This window comes from Entelurus aequoreus, linkage group LG05 (assembly GCF_033978785.1).
Source record: "Entelurus aequoreus isolate RoL-2023_Sb linkage group LG05, RoL_Eaeq_v1.1, whole genome shotgun sequence".
Taxonomy (NCBI): Eukaryota; Metazoa; Chordata; class Actinopteri; order Syngnathiformes; family Syngnathidae; genus Entelurus; species Entelurus aequoreus.
Window position 1 is genome coordinate 84,990,501 of NC_084735.1, and position 21,478 is coordinate 85,011,978.

General features: G+C 37.7%; 1 protein-coding gene across 1 annotated transcript; it reads right to left on the reverse strand.

Moving 5' to 3' along the window:
• Positions 1–1,528: 1,528 nt before the first annotated feature.
• On the reverse strand, positions 1,529–20,568 carry LOC133651166 (protein NipSnap homolog 2-like). Its single transcript, XM_062049148.1, has 10 exons — positions 20,411–20,568; positions 11,749–11,873; positions 11,621–11,666; positions 11,450–11,544; positions 6,640–6,710; positions 6,417–6,557; positions 3,963–3,994; positions 3,462–3,556; positions 3,303–3,386; positions 1,529–1,960 (listed from the first exon to the last, which is right to left on the reverse strand). Exons 1-10 carry the CDS (start codon positions 20,500–20,502, stop codon positions 1,896–1,898), a joined length of 846 nt encoding a protein of 281 aa, XP_061905132.1. The 5' UTR covers positions 20,503–20,568; the 3' UTR covers positions 1,529–1,895.
• Positions 20,569–21,478: the final 910 nt, after the last annotated feature.

The following is a 21,478-nucleotide window of genomic DNA, read 5'->3' on the forward strand; positions in this document are numbered from 1 at the left end:
TGCACACTTGAACTACTGCGTAACAGAACAATGAAACAAAATAGAGAATCCAAAAATAATATAAATTAAAAACAAATACAATTTAAAAATGATAAACAAAATCAGATATCTATATATTTTCTGGGGTAAAAAAAGTAATTCCAAAATGCTATGTTTCCTTTAAGAATGACTCATTTTCTAGTAGCATGGGCAATTAAACCCCATAACGGTGCAATCTGTCTGCAAACCCCTCAATAACGGTGCCAAATCTTAAAATCATTACATACTAGATGAGGCAATTCCTGAAGGAATTGCGTGTGAATGCTCCAATCCTGACGTTGAAATGAAATTCTGGAATTTTGTTATAATTGTCTAAGTATAGAGCACACAATTCCCAAACAGGCTGAGTATTTTGAAGTTGGAACCGCTTGAATCAGATGAAAAATGTAGGAGTTGTGGAACTTTGAAGAATGTCCCGTTAATTTCAATGGGAATTTCCCCAAAATTTGGGAAAGTCGGGAAAAACTGGGTTTTTGTAGAAAATGGTAAACAACTCGAATGGTCTCAATGAGTTGAAATGGTTGGTGTTGGAATTTTTCAAAATCAGTCGAGAAATGTTCAAGCAGTAACATTTTTTATTGAGAAATGGTATTAAGGAATTCCTGGAATTTCGTAAAAACCGGGAATTTGTCCAGTTCGAAAAACTTAGTTTTTTGTCCTGATTAAGAGGAATGTTTGGACGGTGGAACGGTTGAAGTGGGTTGAAAATTGTGGAAGGAGTAGTCGCCAAAAAAAATGGTCAAAAAAGGGCTTGAAAAAAACGTGAATTCTGTGAATTCCTGGAATTTTTTTGAACTCGCCAAAATAATAGTTTAAATGTACAGGATGAGTGGAATATGTTGAAGGTGAAATGGTTTTAAATCGGTTGAAAAATGTGAAAATGGTGGAAGTTTGAAAAATGACCAATTCATTTTGAATGGGAAAAATGTGCCGGAAAACCTGGAATTCGGGAAATCTGGGAATTTTTTGAATTGGTCAAGGGATTCCCGAATAGGCTGAACAGTTTGAAGATGGAACCGTTTTAATCAGATGAAAAATGTAGGAGTTGTGGAACTTTGAAGAATGTCCCATTCATTTCAATGGGAATTTCCCCAAAATTTGGGAATTTCGGGAAAAACTGGATTTTTGTAGAAAATGGTAAACAACTTGAATGGTCTCAATGAGTTGAAATGGTTGGTGTTGGAATTTCTCCAAATCGGTCGAGTAATGTAACACTTTTGATTGAGAAATGGTATTAAGGAATTCCTGGAATTTCGTAAAAACCTATTGGCAGATAATTTTGCTTAGTTCAAGTAAAATACCCCTCATTTTTGTATTTATTTTCCTTTCCTTTTTGCAGTGTGGGAAATGGTTCTCATCGTTGACTTAAAAGAGCCGTTCAAAGGGTTGGATTGGTTGGCGAACGTCACATCTCCATCAGCCAGACGTCTCCCGTTTGTCACAAAGCAGCGATGAAACAAAGTTTGTCGTTATGCCGCAATCATAACAAATATGACAAGACTTTTCCCCCATTTCAACGAGTTTAATTTCAGTATGTACAACTTATTATTCCAGCACAGTAATCTCTCATCCATGAAAGGAGTGTGAATACCTACCCCCACTACATACCTGGTGACCAAGCAAAGTAACTAGCACTCTGTGAAGACCTGCGGCAATCATTTTTTTACTAGCATCTACTTTTTCAACCCAAAAAGCTTCACGTGACGCTCAACATCGCCACGGCGCTCGTCATTCTTAGACTATCTAGTCAATCAATCGGTAAGTTGGCGTTTCTTCTGGCGTGTTGTCGTCACAGGAGGATGATGAAGAGTGCAGGTAGCAAAAGGCGCCTCTGGCAGTCAAGATGGGGGCGGGGCTTACTTCAGGGGCGAGCTCTTCATGGGAATCATGACTCGAGACTCCATGTGCTGAATGAGGGGCACTGCAGAGAGAGCGAGACACACCTTAAAGGCCTACTGAAATGAAATGTTTTTATTTAAACGGGAATAGCAGATCCATTCTGTGTCATACTTGATCATTTTGCGACATTGCCATATTTTTGCTGAAAGGATTTAGTATAGAACAACGTCGATAAAGTTCGCAACTTTTGGTCTCTGATAAAAAAAACAACCTTGCCCCTACCGGAAGTAGCGTGACGTTGTCAGTTGTTCACTCCCTCATATTTTCAACGCAGCTAGAGCTATTCGGACCATTACCCCATTAAGTTGAGCGAGGATGAAAGATTTGTGGATGAGGAACGTTAGAGTGAAATACATGTTTTTTTTCGCTCTGACCGTAACTTAGGTACAAGCTGGCTCATTGGATTCCACACTCTCTCCTTTTTCTATTGTGGATCACAGATTTGTATTTTAAACCACCTCGGATACTATATCCTCTTGAAAATGAGAGTCGAGAACGCGAAATGGACATGCAGTGCCTTTTATCTCCACGACAATACATCGGCGAAACGCTTTAGCTACGAGCTAACGTGATAGCATCGTGCTTTAACTGCATATAGAAAGAAAAAAAATAAACCCCTGACTGGAAGGATGGATAGAAAATCAACAATACTATTAAACCGTGGACATGTAAATACACGGTTAATGCTTTCCAGGCTGGCGAAGGTTAACAATGCTGTGCTAACGACGCCATTGAAGCCTACTTAGCAACCGGACCGCACAGAGCTATGCTAAAAACATTAGCTCTCCACCTACGCCAGCCAGCCTTCATCTGCTCATCAACACCCATGGTCACCTGCGTTCCAGCGATCGGCGGAAGGACGAAGGACTTCACCCGATGCGTTTGGCGGCCCGGAGACGTAGGAAGTCAAGGTGAGGTCGCCGGCTAGCGCGTCTGCTCTCCAACAAAGTCCTCCTGGTTGTGTTGCTGTAGTCCGCCGCTAATACACCGATCCCACCTACAACTTTGTTCTTTGCAGCCTTCATTGTTCATTAAACAAATTGCAAAAGATGTCCAGAATACTGTGGAATTATGAAATGAAAACAGAGCTTTTTGTATAGGATTCTACGGGGTACCATAACTTCCGTTTAACCGACTACGTCACACGCATACGTCATCATACCGCGACGTTTCAGCCGGATATTTCCCGGGAAATTTTAAATGTCACTTTATAAGTTAACCCGGCCGTATTGGCATGTGTTGCAATGTTAAGATTTCATCATTGATATATAAACTATCAGACTGCGTGGTCGCTAGTAGTGGCTTTCAGTAGGCCTTTAAGGTTGCGTTTGGGGCGCAGTCATGTGACGTCCGGCCCGACTCACCTGTGTAGTAAACCACCTCGTCCCAGCCGTCTCGGTGCCACGCCGCGTTTCGGATCTGTTCCCTCGACTGAAGATCTTTGTAGGCTGAAGGGAGGACGGCAAAATTCAAATGACATCACGCTCAACGGGAGGTTAGCGTGGAGAGAGGCGTGGTCTCACCCCACAGGTGGTGAACCTGGTACAGGCTTCCGATCTGGGAGAAGAAGCCGCCCACCGCCTCCTGGTTCTGCTGGCGAATCTCGATGGCGCGCGCCCTGCGGACGGCGCACACGCGTCAGGTGACCGGTCACACGTATCGTTCCTTCAATTAGTGCCACATTCACGTTATGTCCCCATCAGCTCTGAGCATCCTGCTGATGTCTTGGTTTGATTGCACCCCAGTCAATCACAAACGTGTGTGTATATGTGTCCAAATTAATAGGTCAGTCACGGATCACATGACAATTATGTCGCGTCGCTCATGCCTTGGGTTTGACGTCATGCAGAGAGCATAAAAATACCGTAGACTCATATATGTCTGCTACAATCTGCAAAAGCAATGAAACATCGTTGATGAGGGACGCAAAGACGACAACAACGGCTGCTCTCGTGAGACGCCGAGGTGTCCAAAGAGCAGACAGTATGGATGAAGGAGGAGATAGACGGGTTGGAAGGACTCACCAGTAGTTGCCCCACTCGATCATGGTGCCAGGCTGCAACACACACACACAAAAGTCAAGTCAGGTGACTTTAGGGATGAGCAAAATGGCTGAGAAATATCAGTGTTTTATATCTGTCGATATCGATAATTATTATTTTAAATGCTCTATTGAAAATAGGGACGAGGAGAATAACATAAAAAGTACACATTTTTATTTAAAATGTAACCTTACTCAGCCATCAAGGCAGAAAAGAAAGGAAATGTCAACACAAGACTGGGAAACAAAAAAACAACATTGTGAAATCACTTTTAATAAAACGTGCAAAAATAAGGAGCATGTAAGAAATGATTAGTAAAGTGTAACAAAGTAGGTCAAAGTGCGAAAATGTAAACCGAAATACTTGAGAACTATTTTCTGCAGGCTTAATGCCAGGAAGTTATGGCGGTGCAACATCTAATTTGGTCTGTTATTCTTATTTAAGTATGGAAATTAATGTATGTTATAAAGTAATTATTATTTAAATACTTATTGGACCAAATTATTATTATTTTAAAGTAGCAAACGTCAATTATTTAATTTATGCAGTCCAGCACTTTAGTTCCTACCGGTTCCCGTACACCTGAATAGGGAACGGACGAGGGTTGAAAATAAAATAAACGAGCGAGTTTAAAAAAATAAAAAACGCCACACTGTCAAAGTGACATTACCGGTTCTATCTACTATTTCTTCGCTCTCTGCAGCACTCATTTTTACTTACTCTTTTCACTCCCTGCAAAGAATTAACAGCGAGACGGCAATATGGCGCAACCAAAATCGATATGTTTATGTGAATGGCTGTTAGCTTGCGCCTCCTATTGCTCAGTGATCACCTCCTGTTTTGCTAGGTTACCAGAGTGCGAGTGCCTTTGTTCATGCAACCAACCTTGCTTGCCTCGTAAGTAAAAAAAAAGAAAAAAAAGAAAAAAAAAAAGATAGATATATGCACACACACATGTATGTATGTATGTATGTATGTATGTATGTATATCCATACATACACACACGTATGTATATACACACATACATATACACACGTATGTATATACCAGGGGTCACCAACGCGGTGCCCGCGGGCACCAGGTAGCCCGTAAGGACCAGATGAGTAGCCCGCTGGCCTGTTCTAAAAATAGCTCAAATAGCAGCACTTACCAGTGAGATGCCTCTGTTTATGCCTCTATTTTTTCAATTTTATTTATTTACTAGCAAGCTGGTCTCGCTTTGCCCGACATTTTTAATTCTAAGAGAGACAAAACTCAAATAGAATTTGAAAATCCAAGAAAATATTTTAAAGACTTGGTCTTCTCTTGTTTAAATAAATTCATTATTTTTTTTACTTTGCTTCTTATAACTTTCAGAAAGACAATTTGAGAAAAAAATACAACCTTAAAAATGATTTTAGGATTTTTAAACACATACCTTTTTACCTTTTAAATTCCTTCCTCTTATTTCCTGACAATTTAAATCAATGTTCAAATAAATTCATTTTTTTTATTGTAAAGAATAATAAATACATTTTAATTTAATTCTTCATTTTAGCTTCTGTTTTTTCGACGAAGAACATTTGTGAATAATTTCTTCAAACTTATCATGATTAAAATTCAAAAAAATTATTCTGGCAAATCTAGAAAATCTGTCGAATCAAATTTAAACCTTATTTCAAAGTCTTTTGAATTTCTTTTAAAAATTTTGTTCTGGAAAATCTAGAAGAAATAATGATTTGTCTTTGTTAGAAATATAGCTTGGTCCAATTTGTAATATATTCTAACAAAGTGCAGATTGGATTTTAACCTATTTAAAACAAGTAATACAAATTCTAACATTAATCTTTAACAGTAAAAATTACTAATGATGTTCCATAAATTCTTTTTTTAATTTTTTCAAAAAGATTCAAATTAGCTAGTTTTTCTCTTCTTTTTTTCGGTTGAATTTTGAATTTTAAAGATTCGAAATTGAAGATAAACTATGTTTCAAAATTTAATTGTCATTTTTTTCGTGTTTTCTCCACTTCCAAACCGTTCAATTAAGTGTAAATATCATTAATTAATAATAACAGAGTTAAAGGTAAATTGAGCAAATTGGCTATTTCTGGCAATTTATTTAAGTGTGTATCAAAATGGTAGCCCTTCGCATTAATCACTACCCAAGAAGTAGCTCTTGGTTTCAAAAAGGTTGGTGACCCCTGGTATATACACACATATACACACGTATGTATGTACACACACACATCTACACATGTACGTATACACGCACACACATCTACACACGTATGTACACACACACGCACACACACTATCAAACAAATCTTTTTTTTTGACATCAATTACGTGTCTATCACAATCTATATGGCTACCATTTTATCAGCCCAGCCAGAGGAAACATTAGGACATCAAGACACTGTGCAGTAGGTAAAAAAAAAAAAAAAAAGGGACGTCACCCTGAGCTGGTAGGATCTAAGCTCGTAGATGTTGGGTCCAGGACGAGGAACGGGTTCATTCCAGAAGCTGAACTCCAGCAGCAGCTGATTCCTGCGAGACAACAACATCTTGCCTCGCTCTTGTCTGTACTCTAAAAACATCTGCACACACACACACACAAACACACAATGACACTTTCTCTTTGTTGCCATGGCACCAGGTGTAAACAAAAACAATTGTTACCTTGTTCTGCCTGAGTTTGCTCATCACCTCCGTGAGGGCGGGGTAACCTCCTCGATACCTCCACAGGTGAACTAGACCACCGGGAGGAACATGCTTTAAACACGCAGGCAATGCTTTCAGTCATATTTGAGTGTAAAAAGGAGTGAAGCAGAATGAAACAGGGCAACACGTGATCACGCAATAGTACAGGAGTGTCCAAACCCCACTAAATGAAGATTTGCAAAGTTTGAGTATTTTTAAAGCCCTCAAAAATGCGATTTAATCGCGGAATAACTAGTTGGTAGAGATGCGCAAAAAAAATTGCGAATCTTATTTATCTTGATTCTAATTAATAATCCTGAAAACAAATTAAAATCTATTTAATCAAATTTAAAAAACTAAATATATATTTTTTAATTTTATGAGAATCCTTTTTTAAAGACATTTTTAGGCAATCTCCATGCAACCAGAAGTATATTTTCTAACCTGTAACCTGAATAAGTTTCATTGTAATCATTATATCAAATAATACAGCGCGGAAATATGTTTGGATGGAGAATCGTGTTGAATTGAGAATAGATTCTGAATCGAATCGTCACCCCAGGAATCTGATCAAATCGTTAAGTGCCCAAAGATTCACACCCGTCGGGAACGTTGTGTAGTTTACTAGGATGCTCACTTGTCCTTTATTGAACTGCAACCTTCATCGGTGTTCAAATAACTTAAATACTAGCTAAAATGTTTTAACATCTCGTCAAATTGAACGCAGGCTGTGACGATTGTGTATTCGATGTGAGAGGTATCACTCCTTGTTTATTTTTGTTGTTGTTAGAGAAGAACAAAGCTTGTTTATTAGACTTTATTTTCATTAACCAAACTGCTTTGTGTTTTATTTTGATATCAAAAAGTCAACTATGTTTTTTTTCCCCCATTCCATTTCATAAAATTAGTATTTTAAAAACCATTCATGTGACGTAGCATGTCGTTAATATTTTATGGTGTATAGTTAATTCCTATAAGACACATTTCTACGCAAACTCTTAATGGATCTGTCCCGATACAGCGTCTACATGTACATACATTATTACATGTAAATGTACATAACTTGAAGAATACCTCTTTCTATCAAAATGTAAAAATAGAGATAAAGGCATCATGTAATGAGAAAAAGATGACATGTTGATACTTAACTATTAATGAACAAAAAAAACAAATATTTGTCTTTAGATATATGGGTAACGTTTATCTATATCCTTATATTCAACATTGCAAATTACATGATGGTATTACGTTCACACCCTAACACTGTTTTACCTAACAATGAATAATCATGATTTCAATATTGATGAAAAATAATCTTTATTATTATTATTTTGGCCATAATCGTGGAGCCCCATGTGTAAGACTAGATTTCATACATGAACACTTTTTTTATCTATATGGACAAAAAGTGCAGTTAGGTCTTATGCCCATCAGGTGCCATCTTGCAAAATTCTTACATTGTTTTTTGTTTTATTATCACTTATGTCCATAGAGTGCTATCTTGCTCAATGTTCACATTCATTTATAATTTTTTTTCTACCATATTTCTTTGTTTATGTAGCGTTTATATGCACATTCAATTTCTACTTGAGGTCCATGAAACAGTGTTTTTATCTAGAATAATGTTTCTTCTACAGAGTAAATCATTTTCAATGTGTTGTTTGTAGGGATGTCCGATAATGGCTTTTTGCCGATATCCGATATTGTCCAACTATTTAATTACCGATACCGATATCAACCGATACCGATATATACAGTCGTGGAATTAACACATTATTATGCCTAATTTGGACAACCAGGTATGGTGAAGATAAGGTTGTTGTTTTTTTAAATAAAATAAAATAAGATAAATAAATTTAAAAAAAATTCTTGAATACAAAAGAAAGTAAAACAATATAAAAACAGTTACATAGAAACTAGTAATGAATGAAAATGAGTAAAATTAACTGTTAAAGGTTAGTACTATTAGTGGACCAGCAGCACGCACAATCATGTGTGCTTACGGACTGTATCCCTTGCAGACTGTATTGATATATATTGATATATAATGTAGGAACCAGAATATTAATAACAGAAATAAACAACCCTTTTTGTGGGAATGAGTGTAAATGGGGGAGGGAGTTTTTTTGGGTTCGTGCACTAATTGTAAGTGTATCTTGTGTTTTTTATGTTGATTTAATTTATTTAAAAAAAAAAATTTTTAAAAACAAAAAAAACCGATACCGATAATAAAAAAACCGATACCGATAATTCCCGATATTACATTTTAAAGCATTTATCGGCAGGCCGATATTATCGGACATCTCTAGTTGTTTGTGTTCTTTTTAATAAAACTTGGTAAAAAGATTTCAGTATAAGTACTTTAAAAATTTTGAGCACATTTAAAAATACTGCGATAATAACCGTGATAATTTTGGTCACAATAACCGTGATAAGAAATGTTCATACCGTGACATCCCTAATACATAAACATACATACATATAAATACATACCGTATTTTTCGTATTATAAGTCACAGTTTTTTTCATAGTTTGGCCGGGGGTTCGACTTATACTCCGGAGCGATTTATGTGTGAAATTATTAACACATTATCGTAAAATATCAAATAATATTATTTATCTAATTCACGGAAGAGACGAAGCAAAATGTCAGCAATCGTCACACACACGTCAACCAATAAGAATTCGGCGGGGGAGGGTCATGGCAGAAGTGCATTGTGGGTCATGGGATGCTAACTGCTGTATGCTACTGCCGTAGCTATTAAAATGGATCATTTCTACATTGGCGGTAACTTAGGAGAACTGAACAAAAATGGCACCGAAAAGGAAATCATATACTGCAGATTACAAGATGGACGTAGTGAAATATGCAGCAGAAAACGGCGACCGAGCAGCAGAAAGAAAGGACGCTAGCGGCGCATACCAGGAGCGACAACGAGGAAGATTTAATCAGATTTAGCGATTAGGAGTGACAGATTGTTTGGTAAACGTATAGCATGTTCTATATGTTATAGTTATTTGAATGACTCTTACCATGATATGTTACGTTAACATACCAGGCACCTTCTCAGTTGGTTATTTATGCCTCATATAACTAGGGATGATGTTTGATAAGGAATTATCGAGTTGGAGCCTATTATCGAATCCTCTTATCGAACCGATTCCTTATCGATTCTCTTATGGAGTCCAGATAGGTTGTTGTATATGGAAAAAAACACACAATATTTGGTTTAACAAAAGCTCACTTTTATTATATAATAAAAAAATAAAATCTAATAAATAAATAAATATTGACTGTTACCCACCTAAAAAAATAAAATAAAATAAATAAATATTGACTGTTGTTACCCAAAGTATATTAAGTGGGATTTTTCAGAGAAACAAATATATACAGTAACACAAAAACAAGCTGTCTCTGTGATCACTATAGGTGTATAAATAATAATATAGTGTTAAATAAAATCAGTCCCTTGGGCACAAAACTGAAAATAATACAGCTCTCCAAAAAGTGCACTTCTGCTGCTATTTGACATAACTGTTTGTTATGATGCTTTGACATTTTTGCACTTTATTTCTTTATTGAAAGAAAATTCTATGAAGAGAAAAGTTGTTTGCAAATGTGGTTACAATGCTAATAAATGAAAAGCTAAAGCTAAAAAAAGAAATACACTTTATTGAGTTAACATTATTTCTTTATGGGGGAAAAATGTTATGAGCTAGAGAATATAACAACTACACTACCCAGCATGCAACGGGAGTTACGAGCATGCGCGGTAGCCCCGAAAAGTGTTGCATGTTGCCACGCTGTGAAAGTAAACGTCAAGAAGTCAGCCAACACGCCTCGTCTGCATTATTTATAATTAGACCGACAACACATCTACAGTGTGATTTTGTAACGTTTACAAGGAAAGAAAAACAAAAGTTAAAAAAGGGAGATATGTTGTATATATATGTATGTGCTGCGGTTGTTTTAAGAACGTTGCGACAGCTGCCGTAAAGGAGGTGCGTTGCTAGCCTGGTTGCTATGTTTCCGGTTGGTCGTAAAAGTGTTGGTCATGTGTTTTACCCTGCTCAAATCTCTCAGTAAAGTTATTCAATGGATTATAGCTTTTGTTTTGAACTTTATTACACCTTGGAGCGCTTATACCCGTCCATTGTTTTCCTGCTTTCGCTATCTGCGCCTAATGACTGAGCTACGTGACGTCATTTATTGTGATGTCCCACGGAGCATTTCTGGTCGGGACGGGATTCGAATAAATAATCAACTCTTTTCCTTTACTATAGTGGTCTCGATAACGGGTACCGGTTCTCAAAAAGGGATTCGAGTCCGAGGACTCGGTTCTTTTCTTATCAAACAACCGGGAAAACCGGTTTCGAGTATCATCCCTACATATAACGTACACTTATTCAGCCTGTTGTTCACTATTCTTTATTTATTTTAAATTGCCTTTCAAATGTCTATTCTTGGTGTTGGATTTTATCAAATAAATTTCCCCCAAAAATGCGACTTATACTCCAGTGCGACGTATATATGTTTTTTTCCTTCTTTATTATGCATTTTTGGCCGGTGCGAAAAATACGGTATATACATACATATATGTTTATATGTATGTACATACGCACGCTTTGCACAAGTTAACACTCTGCAGGATTGATGTATCAGACCTGATAGCACGCATTTTACACGCAAGCCGATATGAGCCCATACTTGTTTTTGTTTTGTTTTGCTGAAGAAGTTTGGACAGCCCTGCACGGAAGTTCCGCTGTAAAGAAGTGGAGTGAGAGTCACCTGCTTGGTCCTGCTCTCCATACCAAGTGTTCCATGTTCCTACAAGCTCACAGGGGTACTCGGGGTCAGCGTGGATGGAGGGCAGCACGCCCTCACTAAAAACACACACACACACAACAATTAAGCAGACGTGAGCGGACCTGTGAGCCACATGAGTGCCAAGTTTGTTACCAGAGGTCGTTGTAAGCGTCGAGGCACTCTGGCTTCACGTTGTGAACTACAAAAGTGACACATTTCTTTTTTTTTTTCCAACTTAACCGACTCAGTGAGACGTAGTCGTTATTCATGGTGACACTCACACTGGACTTTGTACAGGTTGTTGTCCTCCTTCTTGGCCAACAGGTGCGAGTGGGCGTCCTTCCTGGGGTCCACCTTCCTCACAAAGAGAGACTTGAACCAGCTGTCTTGGAACGCCGACATGTTCCTGGGATGAAAACAGGCAAGATGACAAAATGTACCGTATTTTCCGGACCATAGGGCGCACCGGATTATAAGGCGCACTGTCGATGAATGGTCTATTTTTGATCTTTTTTCACATATAAGGTGCACCGGATTATAAGGCGCATTAAAGTAATGGTGGTTCTTTGGTCAAAATGTTGCATAGATGATGTTTTAAAGATCATCTTCAAGCCGCTTTCTGACAGTCTCTTCCGGATGCGCCATTTTGAGGGCGGTCTTATTTACGTGGCTCACCTTCGGCAGCGTCTTCTCCCCGTCATCTTTGTTGTAGCGTGCAAGGACGGGAGTGGAAGTGTCAAAAGATGGAGCTAACTGTTTTAATGATATTCAGACTTTACTTCAATTAATAATGGAGCAGCATCTCCTCATCCGTGGCTCACTAGTGGAACGACAACGCCGGAAATGTGTCCCGTGAAAAACCGTCCGACCGGATCTCTCTAATAACTACAGTTCCTTAGGTGAATAATGTAAAATCACTACACCGGTATGTATTAGCGCTTTCATGGCGAGTTTACTGACAGATATAAGTAAGAACTTTACACTACTTTATATTAGAAATGGCAACAGCGGAGGATGAATGTACCATAACAAGAAGACAGCGAAAAAGAAGAAGCTTATCGACGGACTACAAAGGCGGACGTGCACAAATTTTCAGGGCTTATGCAGATCCCAAATACAGATCAGCAGGTACCAGAAGGTAAGAAAAGTTGCTTTTGCATAATATTGCGAAACAAAACGCCAGATAATATGTCTTACCTTATACAAACACCATAGTAATACTCGTATCGTGTCCTGGGCATGACGTTAATGTGCATCCGGCAGTGGAGGCTCCACTATGAGGTCTTGGGGCACTAGGAGGTTAACCCCTTTACTACGGTTACCCCAGGTGGCCCTTGGCAAAGGCATAGTACCTGACTGCCCCTAGCCAGGGATACGGTGAAGACCTCAACGGCGGAGCAGGCGGAAGACGGTAGATTTAAGAACTACCACAACGGCTGCGATGGCGGTATAAGGCTGCAGCAGAAAAGGGTCCCCAGTCGTCTTGGACTCCATGCCACTGGACCCTGACCCGATTCTGTCAAGGACCGTGTGGTGACTGTCTGTGCACCAGTTCTCCCCATGTTTTACTCTGTCCTCCACCCTGAGCCAGCCCACTTTGGAGAAGTGGGTAGGAGTGAGGTGTGATCTGGGGTGGAGGTCTAGAAGTAATCTGACTAGCTTGTTCTGGGATGTTTGGAGTCTAGATTTGAGGGTTTTGGAGGTGCTGGTGTACCAGGAGGTGCATGCGTAATCGAAAAAGGGTTGAATGAGAGTTCCCGCTAGAATCATCATGGTGCTTTTGTTGACCAGAGAGGAGATTCTGTAGAGAAATCTCGTTCGTTGGTTGACCTTTTTGATTACCTTGGTTGCCATTTTATCACAGGAAAGATTAGCCTCTAGAATGGAACCTAGGTAGGTGACCTCATCTTTCCTGGTGATAACAATGTCACCCACTTTTATAGTGAAGTCACTGACTTTCTTAGTGACATCATGCACAAAAGTGCACTAATAGCTTGTTTTAAAATGTCTCTGACAATCTTGCACTTTCTGTGCCACTGCTTAATAACTGTTTAATAAATACAGTGTTTGTCAATTGACTTTGTTGTGATTTCCCTCTGCATGAAAGTTTAAAATGAGCATATATTAATGCAGTATGAACAAGAATGTTTTAATGTAGACACATACAATCATCATCCTGCTGTGATTATATGCATCAAGTGTTCATTTAAGGCTAAGGCAAAATATCGAGATATACATCGTGTATGGGTGAGGGCGGACCTACATCACTTCCGCCTACCAATCCCCTAGCAACCGGGAATTCGTTGAAAACAAACCAGCTCACAGCGAACACAGCATTGACAGAAAAAGCATTTAACGAGCGTTGTGGCTTGGAAGTTGGCGTTAAATCCTTCATTTACGCATTTTTACTTATTTGCATATCGTGTGAAAAAACGAAAATGTATTATTTGCGTCAGACTCGTCTCAGTGAACTTTAAAGCTTCTCAGGCTTAGCTTAGCTTGCTAGTTAGCTTAGCCTGCGCGCTACTAAGAAAGAGACGCGGAAGTTATCAACAACAAGATCAAGTGTTAGTGTATAAAATATTGAGAGATTTGAGGGCTACATGTATTGAATGGCATCATGAAAATTATAGGGTTTATTGGTTTTTAAAAACCCAACTGTTAAGTGCAAATTTAAACGAAACCGGTTTTTGAAAATAGCTAGCTAGGCTATAGACTATATAGTATATTACTTACTTAACTTAATCCTCTTCTTCCCGGATGGGAAATAAGGCTTTGACGACTCGACGCCATTCATCTCGCTGCTGTGCTCGTCTCTGTGCCTTGCCCCGTGTAAGCTTCATCTCTTTCAGCTCCCCTTCAACTGTTCTTCGCCAGGTGTTCTTTGGCCGCCTTGGCTTACGTTTTCCCGGTGGTGTCCATCTTAACGCTGCCTTTGGTATCCTCTCGTTGTCCGGTTTTCGAAAATAGCTAGCTAGGCTATAGACTATATAGTATAGGGGTCACCAACCTTTTTGAAAGCAAGAGCTACTTCTTGGGTACTGATTAATGCGAAGGGCTACCAGTTTGATACACACTTCAATAAATTGCCAGAAATAGCCAATTGGCTCAATTTACCTTTAAAGGCCTACTGAAAGCCACTACTACCGACCACGCAGTCTGATAGTTTATATATCAATGATGAAATCTTAACATTATAACACATGCCAATACAGCCGGGTTAACTTATAAAGTGACATTTTAAATTTGCCGCTAAACTTCCGGTTCGAAACGCCTCTGAGGATGACGTATGCGCGTGACGTAACCCGGCGAACACGGGTATGCCTTCCACATTGAAGCCAATACGAAAAAGCTCTGTTTTCATTTCATAATTCCACAGTATTATGGACATCTGTGTTCGTGAATCTGTTGCAATCATGTTCATTGCATTATGGAGAAGGAAGCTGAGCAAGCAAAGAAGAAAGTTGTCGGTGCGAAATGGACGTATTTTTCGAACGTAGTCAGCAACAACAGTACACAGCCGGCGCTTCTTTGTTTACATTCCCGAAAGATGCAGTCAAGATGGAAGAACTCGGATAACAGAGACTCTAACCAGGAGGACTTTTGACTTCGATACACAGACGCCTGTAGAGAACTGGGACAACACAGACTCTTACCAGGATTACTTTGATTTGGATGACAAAGACGCAGACGTGCTACTGTGAGTATGCAGCTTTGGCTTCTAAACATTTGATCGCTTGACCGTATGTGCGCAACTTTTTTTTGCGTATGTACGTAACTTTTTTAAAATATATAAGCTTTATGAACCTTGGGTTAGGTGAACGGTCTTTTGGGCTGAGTGATTGTGTGTGTTGATCAGGTGTTTGAATTGTATTGACGTGTTCTATGGAGCTAGGAGCTAGCATAGGAGCTAGGAGCTAGCATAACAAACACGCAGGTGTTTTTATGCAGGATTAATTTGTGGCATATTAAATATAAGCCTGGTTGTGTTGTGGCTAATAGAGTAAATATATGTCTTGTGTTTATTTACAGTTGTAGTCATTCCCAGCTGAATATCAGGTACCGTGAGTATGCAGCCTTGGCTGCTAAACATTTGATAGCTTGACCGTACGTGCGCGTCACGTACGTAACTTTTTAAAAATATATAAGCTTTATGAACCTTGGGTTAGGTGAACGGTCTTTTGGGCTGAGTGATTGTGTGTGTTGATCAGGTGTTTGAATTGTATTGGCGTGTTCTATGGAGCTAGGAGCTAGCATAGGAGCTAGGAGCTAGCATAACAAACACGCAGGTGTTTTTATGCAGGATTAATTTGTGGCATATTAAATATAAGCCTGGTTGTGTTGTGGCTAATAGAGTATATATATGTCTTGTGTTTATTTACTGTTGTAGTCATTCCCAGCTGAATATCAGGTACCGTGAGTATGCAGCCTTGGCTGCTAAACATTTGATAGCTTGACCGTATGTGCGCGTCACGTACGTAACTTTTTTAAAATATATAAGCTTTATGAACCTTGGGTTAGGTGAACGGTCTTTTGGGCTGAGTGATTGTGTGTGTTGATCAGGTGTTTGAATTGTATTGGCGTGTTCTATGGAGCTAGGAGCTAGCAGAGGAGCTAGGAGCTAGCATAACAAACACGCAGGTGTTTTTATGCAGGATTAATTTGTGGCATATTAACTATAAGCCTGGTTGTGTTGTGGCTAATAGAGTATATATATATGTCTTGTGTTTATTTACTGTTGTAGTCATTCCCAGCTGAATATCAGGTCACCCCCGGCTCTCACAGCATCTTCCCTATCTGAATAGCTTCAACTCCCCACTAGTCCTTCACTTGCACTTTACTCATCCACAAATCTTTCATCCTCGCTCAAATTAATGGGGAAATTGTCGCTTTCTCGGTCCGAATCTCTTTCACTTCATGCGGCCATCATTGTAAACAATAGGGAACTTTGCGTATATGTTCAACTGACTACGTCACGCTACTTCCGGTAGGTGCAAGCCTTTTTTTTATCAGATACCAAAAGTTGCAATCTTTATCGTCGTTGTTCTATACTAAATCCTTTCAGCAAAAATATGGCAATATCGCGAAATGATCAAGTATGACACATAGAATAGATCTGCTATCCCCGTTTAAATAAAAAAAATTCATTTCAGTAGGCCTTTAACTCTGTTATTATTAATAATTAATGATATTTACACTTAATTGAACGGTTTAAAAGAGGAGAAAACACGAAAAAAATGACAATTAAGTTTTGAAACATAGTTTATCTTCAATTTCGACTCTTTAAAATTCGAAATTCAACCGAAAAAAAGAAGAGAAAAACTAGCAAATTCTAATCTTTTTGAAAAAATTAAAAATAATAATTTATGGAACATCATTAGTAATTTTTCCTGATTAAGATTAATTTTAGAATTTTGATGACATGTTTTAAATAGGATAAAATCCAATCTGCACTTTGTTAGAATATATAACAAATTGGACCAAGCTATATTTCTAACAAAGACAAATCATTATTTCTTCTAGATTTTCCAGAACAAAATTTTTAAAAGAAATTCAAAAGACTTTGAAATAAGATTCAAATTTGATTCTACAGATTTTCTAGATTTTCCAGAATAATTTTTTTGAATTTTAATCATAATAAATTTGAAGAAATATTTCACAAATATTCTTCGTCGAAAAAACAGAAGCTAAAATGAAGAATTAAATTAAAATTTATTTATTATTCTTTACAATAATAAAAATTTTTTTTACTTGAACATTGATTTAAATTGTCAGTAAAGAAGAGGAAGGAATTTAAAAGGTAAAAAGGTATACGTGTTTAAAAATCCTAAAATCATTTTTAAGGTTGTATTTTTTTCTCTAAAATTGTTTTTCTGAAAGTTATAAGAAGCAAAGTAAAAAAATAAATGAATTTATTTAAACAAGTGAAGACCAAGTCTTTAAAATATTTTCTTAGATTTTCAAATTCTATTTGAGTTTTGTCTCTCTTAGAATTAAAAATGTCAGGCAAAGCGAGACCAGCTTGCTAGTAAATAAATACAATTTAAAAAATAGAGGCAGCTCACTGGTAAGTGCTGCTATTTGAGCTATTTTTAGAACAGGCCAGCGGGCTACTCATCTGGTCCTTACGGGCTACCTGGTGCCCGCGGGCACCGCGTTGGTGACCCCTGATATAGTATATACCGCATGTTATTTTTGTACAACAACAACTTCAGCTGTCGAACGTTATAAGGTACAAATTCAACAAGTACAACATTAGCACAGACGGTATAGCCAAGTTGTGGTTAAGAAGGTGGATTTTTGTTCCTTATATTTACCAGAAACGAAGTAATCCGAACACACGACCCGGGACTTTGGGGGACTCCAGTGAGAACCGTCCTCGTTTTCCCAGTGTAAAGCTGCGAGCCATTTGTCTCGTCTCTGTGGGCTTTTATCACGCTTTGGCAGAACAAAATACAACCTTCGTTTTCCCTGTTTCCAGTTGTGGTTAGCACAACCAAAAACAACACAGTTTTTCTGCATTTTGGAGGCAGAATGACGGGTTTAACCAGCGTAGGTCGACAGGTTAAAGAGTAATGGCAACGGTTTGTTTTCAACGCCAGTCTGGTTGCTATGGCTCGAAGAACCCGTAAGTAGCTCAGTTGCCCAGATGTCGGCCCTCAGAGGAAGAAGAGGATTAAGTTAAGTAAGTAATATACTATATAGTCCAGGGGCCACCAACGCGGTGCCCGCGGGCACCAGGTAGCCCGTAAGGACCAGATGAGTAGCCCGCTGGCCTGTTCTAAAAATAGCTCAAATAGCAGCACTTACCAGTGAGCTGACTCTATTTTTTAAATTGTATTTATTTACTAGCAAGCTGGTCTCGCTTTGCCCGACATTTTTAATTCTAAGAGAGACAAAACTCAAATAGAATTTGAAAATCCAAGAAAATATTTTAAAGACTTGGTCTTCACTTGTTTAAATAAATTCATTAATTTTTTTTACTTTGCTTCTTATAACTTTCAGAAAGACAATTTTAGAGAAAAAATACAACCTTAAAATGATTTTAGGATTTCCTTACAATTTTTAAATCAATGTTCAAGTAAATTTATTTTTTTTATTGTAAAGAATAATAAATACATTTTAATTTAATTCTTCATTTTAGCTTCTGTTTTTTCGACGAAGAATATTTGTGAAATATTTCTTCAAACTTATTATGATTAAAATTCCAAAAAATTATTCTGGCAAATCTAGAAAATCTGTAGAATCAAATTTAAATCTTATTTCAAAGTCTTTTGAATTTCTTTTAAAATTTTTGTTCTGGAAAATCTAGAAGAAATAATTATTTGTCTTTGTTAGAAATAAAGCTTGGTCCAATTTGTTATATATTCTAACAAAGTGTAGATTGGATTTTAACCTATTTAAAACATGTCATCAAAATTCTAAAATTAATCTTAATCAGGAAAAATTAGTAATGATGTTCCATAAATTATTTTTTTTATTTTTTCAAAAAGATTTGAATTAGCTAGTTTTTCTCTTCTTTTTTTCGGTTGAATTTTGAATTTTAAAGAGTCGAAATTGAACATACACTATGTTTCAAAATTTTATTTACAGTTTTTTCGTGTTTTCTCCTCTTTTAAACCGTTCAATTAAGTGTAAATATCATTAATTAATAATAATAACATAGAGTTAAAGGTAAATTGAGCAAATTGTCTATTTCTGGCAATTTATTTAAGTGTGTATCAAACTGGTAGCCCTTCACATTAATCAGTACCCAAGAAGTAGCTCTTGCTTTCAAAAAGGTTGGTGACCCCTGATATAGTCTATAGCCTAGCTAGCTATTTTCGAGAACCGGTTTTGTTTAAATTTGCACTTAACAGTTGGGTTTTTAAAAAACAATAAACCCTATCATTTTCATGTTGCCATTCAATACATGTAGCCCTCAAATCTCTCAATATTTTATACACTAACACTTGATCTTGTTGTTGATAACTTCCGCGTCTCTTTCTTAGTAGCGCACAGGCTAAGCTAACTAGCAAGCTAAGCTAAGCCTGAGAAGCTTTAAAGTTCACTGAGACGAGTCTGACGCAAATAATACATTTTCGTTTTTTCACACGATATGCAAATAAGTAAAAATTCGTAAATGAAGGATTTAACGCCAACTTCCAATCCACAACGCTCGTTAAATGCTTTTTCTGTCAATGCTGTGTTCGCTGTGAGCTGGTTTGTTTTCAACGAAATCCCGGTTGCTAGGGGATTGGTAGGCGGAAGTGACGTAGGTCCGCCCTCAACCATATCGTGTATTGTGACATTGCCTAAAAATATCGAAATATTTAAAAAAGGCCATATCGCCCAGCCCTAGTTTCATATCATTAGACCTCAGCAGCGTCCAAACATACAGAACCAATAACACCTATCGCCATAAAACAATGTTTTTGATGGCCTGTAAATGTGCTGCGCGTTTGCCTCCATCGGCCACCGTACTTTATCTCAGCTATGCTGCTTTATTTAGCACATGAAAATAACACCGTGATTTAATGTTGCGTCAACTTGTTTACAAGCGACAACTCATTCCAACAAAGTTGACCTTTAGAGTAAACGTCCATAAAGTGCACATAATCACGAGTGCAAACAGTTAAGTGTGTTTATTTACACAGAACAATTGGCTTTATTTTGACCTTGAATGCGCTTTACTCAAACTACCCAGGCGACGTAATTATTTTTACTATTTTTAAAACCATAACTAAGTTGACTTCCATTGGAGGTGTGAATCACTTTATCAAGCGGCAGTTTAAACAACTATGAAAATGTGCAGTTATGAAGTTTGAAAAGAAGGCGGCTAACAGTTAGCCGCTAGCTTAGCATGCCGGAACTTGACAATGTTGCCTCTCCGCATTGGAATAAACACTTTCGAATTGCCTCACCGACTCGGCCATCGCTAAGTTTATCTCCGAGAACACCAACCTGACGGAGACATGAAGATGACCACTTGTCCCAAGTCCATGTTTGATATGTCTCAGGTACTTTGGCACGGTGTGCACGACGAGCGCCGCCATGTTGGCTGTAAAGATTCGGCTGTTCGCGAACGAGTCGAGTCTTTTGAAGGGTTGTTTTTAATTGAGCGAGAAAACCCGAGTTCCTGTTGGGAGCCGTTTATTATACTCATGCAAATTTAACACCAGGAAATGCCCATCCGACTGGCAACTGGAATCGAAAATCAATCAAGCGTTAAAAGACATTTAGAATTGGGATTAAGTTGTTTTTTAACAAAAATAAATAAATATATTTAAATATATACGTTAGTAATTCATTTTTAATCGTGTTTATTTTTTTTACTCAGGATTCACTTTTCGGGTTCTTTATTGTAAAGCAGGCCTGGGCAATTATTTTGCCTCGGGGAAAAAAATGTGCCTGGGGGCCGGTATATCTATTTTTAGGAACACTAATACAAAACCTCACCATAATGTCTGATTGAAAGTTAAAAACGTTATGACAGACCGCCTTAAAAAAAACAGAATGGAATTTTACATTTTTTTACTGAATGAGACACCCAGAATGTACATGAAATTCAAGAATGTGGGATTTACAATATGAACTATAAAGGATAAAAAACTGAATATTGACAACATATCACATGTCACACCCCCTCTCGATTGACATATTTTACAATCAAGCGAAACAATGCAACAAAAATGCAACAAACACAGCGAAATATGAGCGCGAAGGGTAAAAAAACCCCACTTACAATCTGATATATCACTAAGCTTTAGAATAGGGATGTCCGATAATATCGGCCTGCTGATATTATCGGCCGATATATGCGTTAAAATGTAATATCGGAAATTATCGGTATCGTTTTTTTTATTATCGGTATTGTTTTTTTTTTTTTATTAAATCAACATAAAAAACACAAGATACACTTACAATTAGTGCACCAACCCAAAAAACCTCCCTCCCCCATTTGCAGCCCTCATTCACACAAAAGGGTTGTTTCTTTCTGTTATTAATATTCTGGTTCCTACATTATATATC

What these genes read in the sequence shown, in the direction of transcription:
- LOC133651166 (XM_062049148.1), bottom strand. Translation starts at nt 20,502, where the DNA reads ATGGCGGCGCTCGTCGTGCACACCGTGCCAAAGTACCTGAGACATATC. An exon ending in TGGAGAGCAGGACCAAGCAG is followed by an intron (nt 6,711 to 11,449) that starts GTGACTCTCACT and finishes CCGGTGGTCTAG; the next exon opens with TTCACCTGTGGAGGTATCGA. An exon ending in CCAGGTTCACCACCTGTGGG is followed by an intron (nt 3,387 to 3,461) that starts GTGAGACCACGC and finishes TCCTCCCTTCAG; the next exon opens with CCTACAAAGATCTTCAGTCG.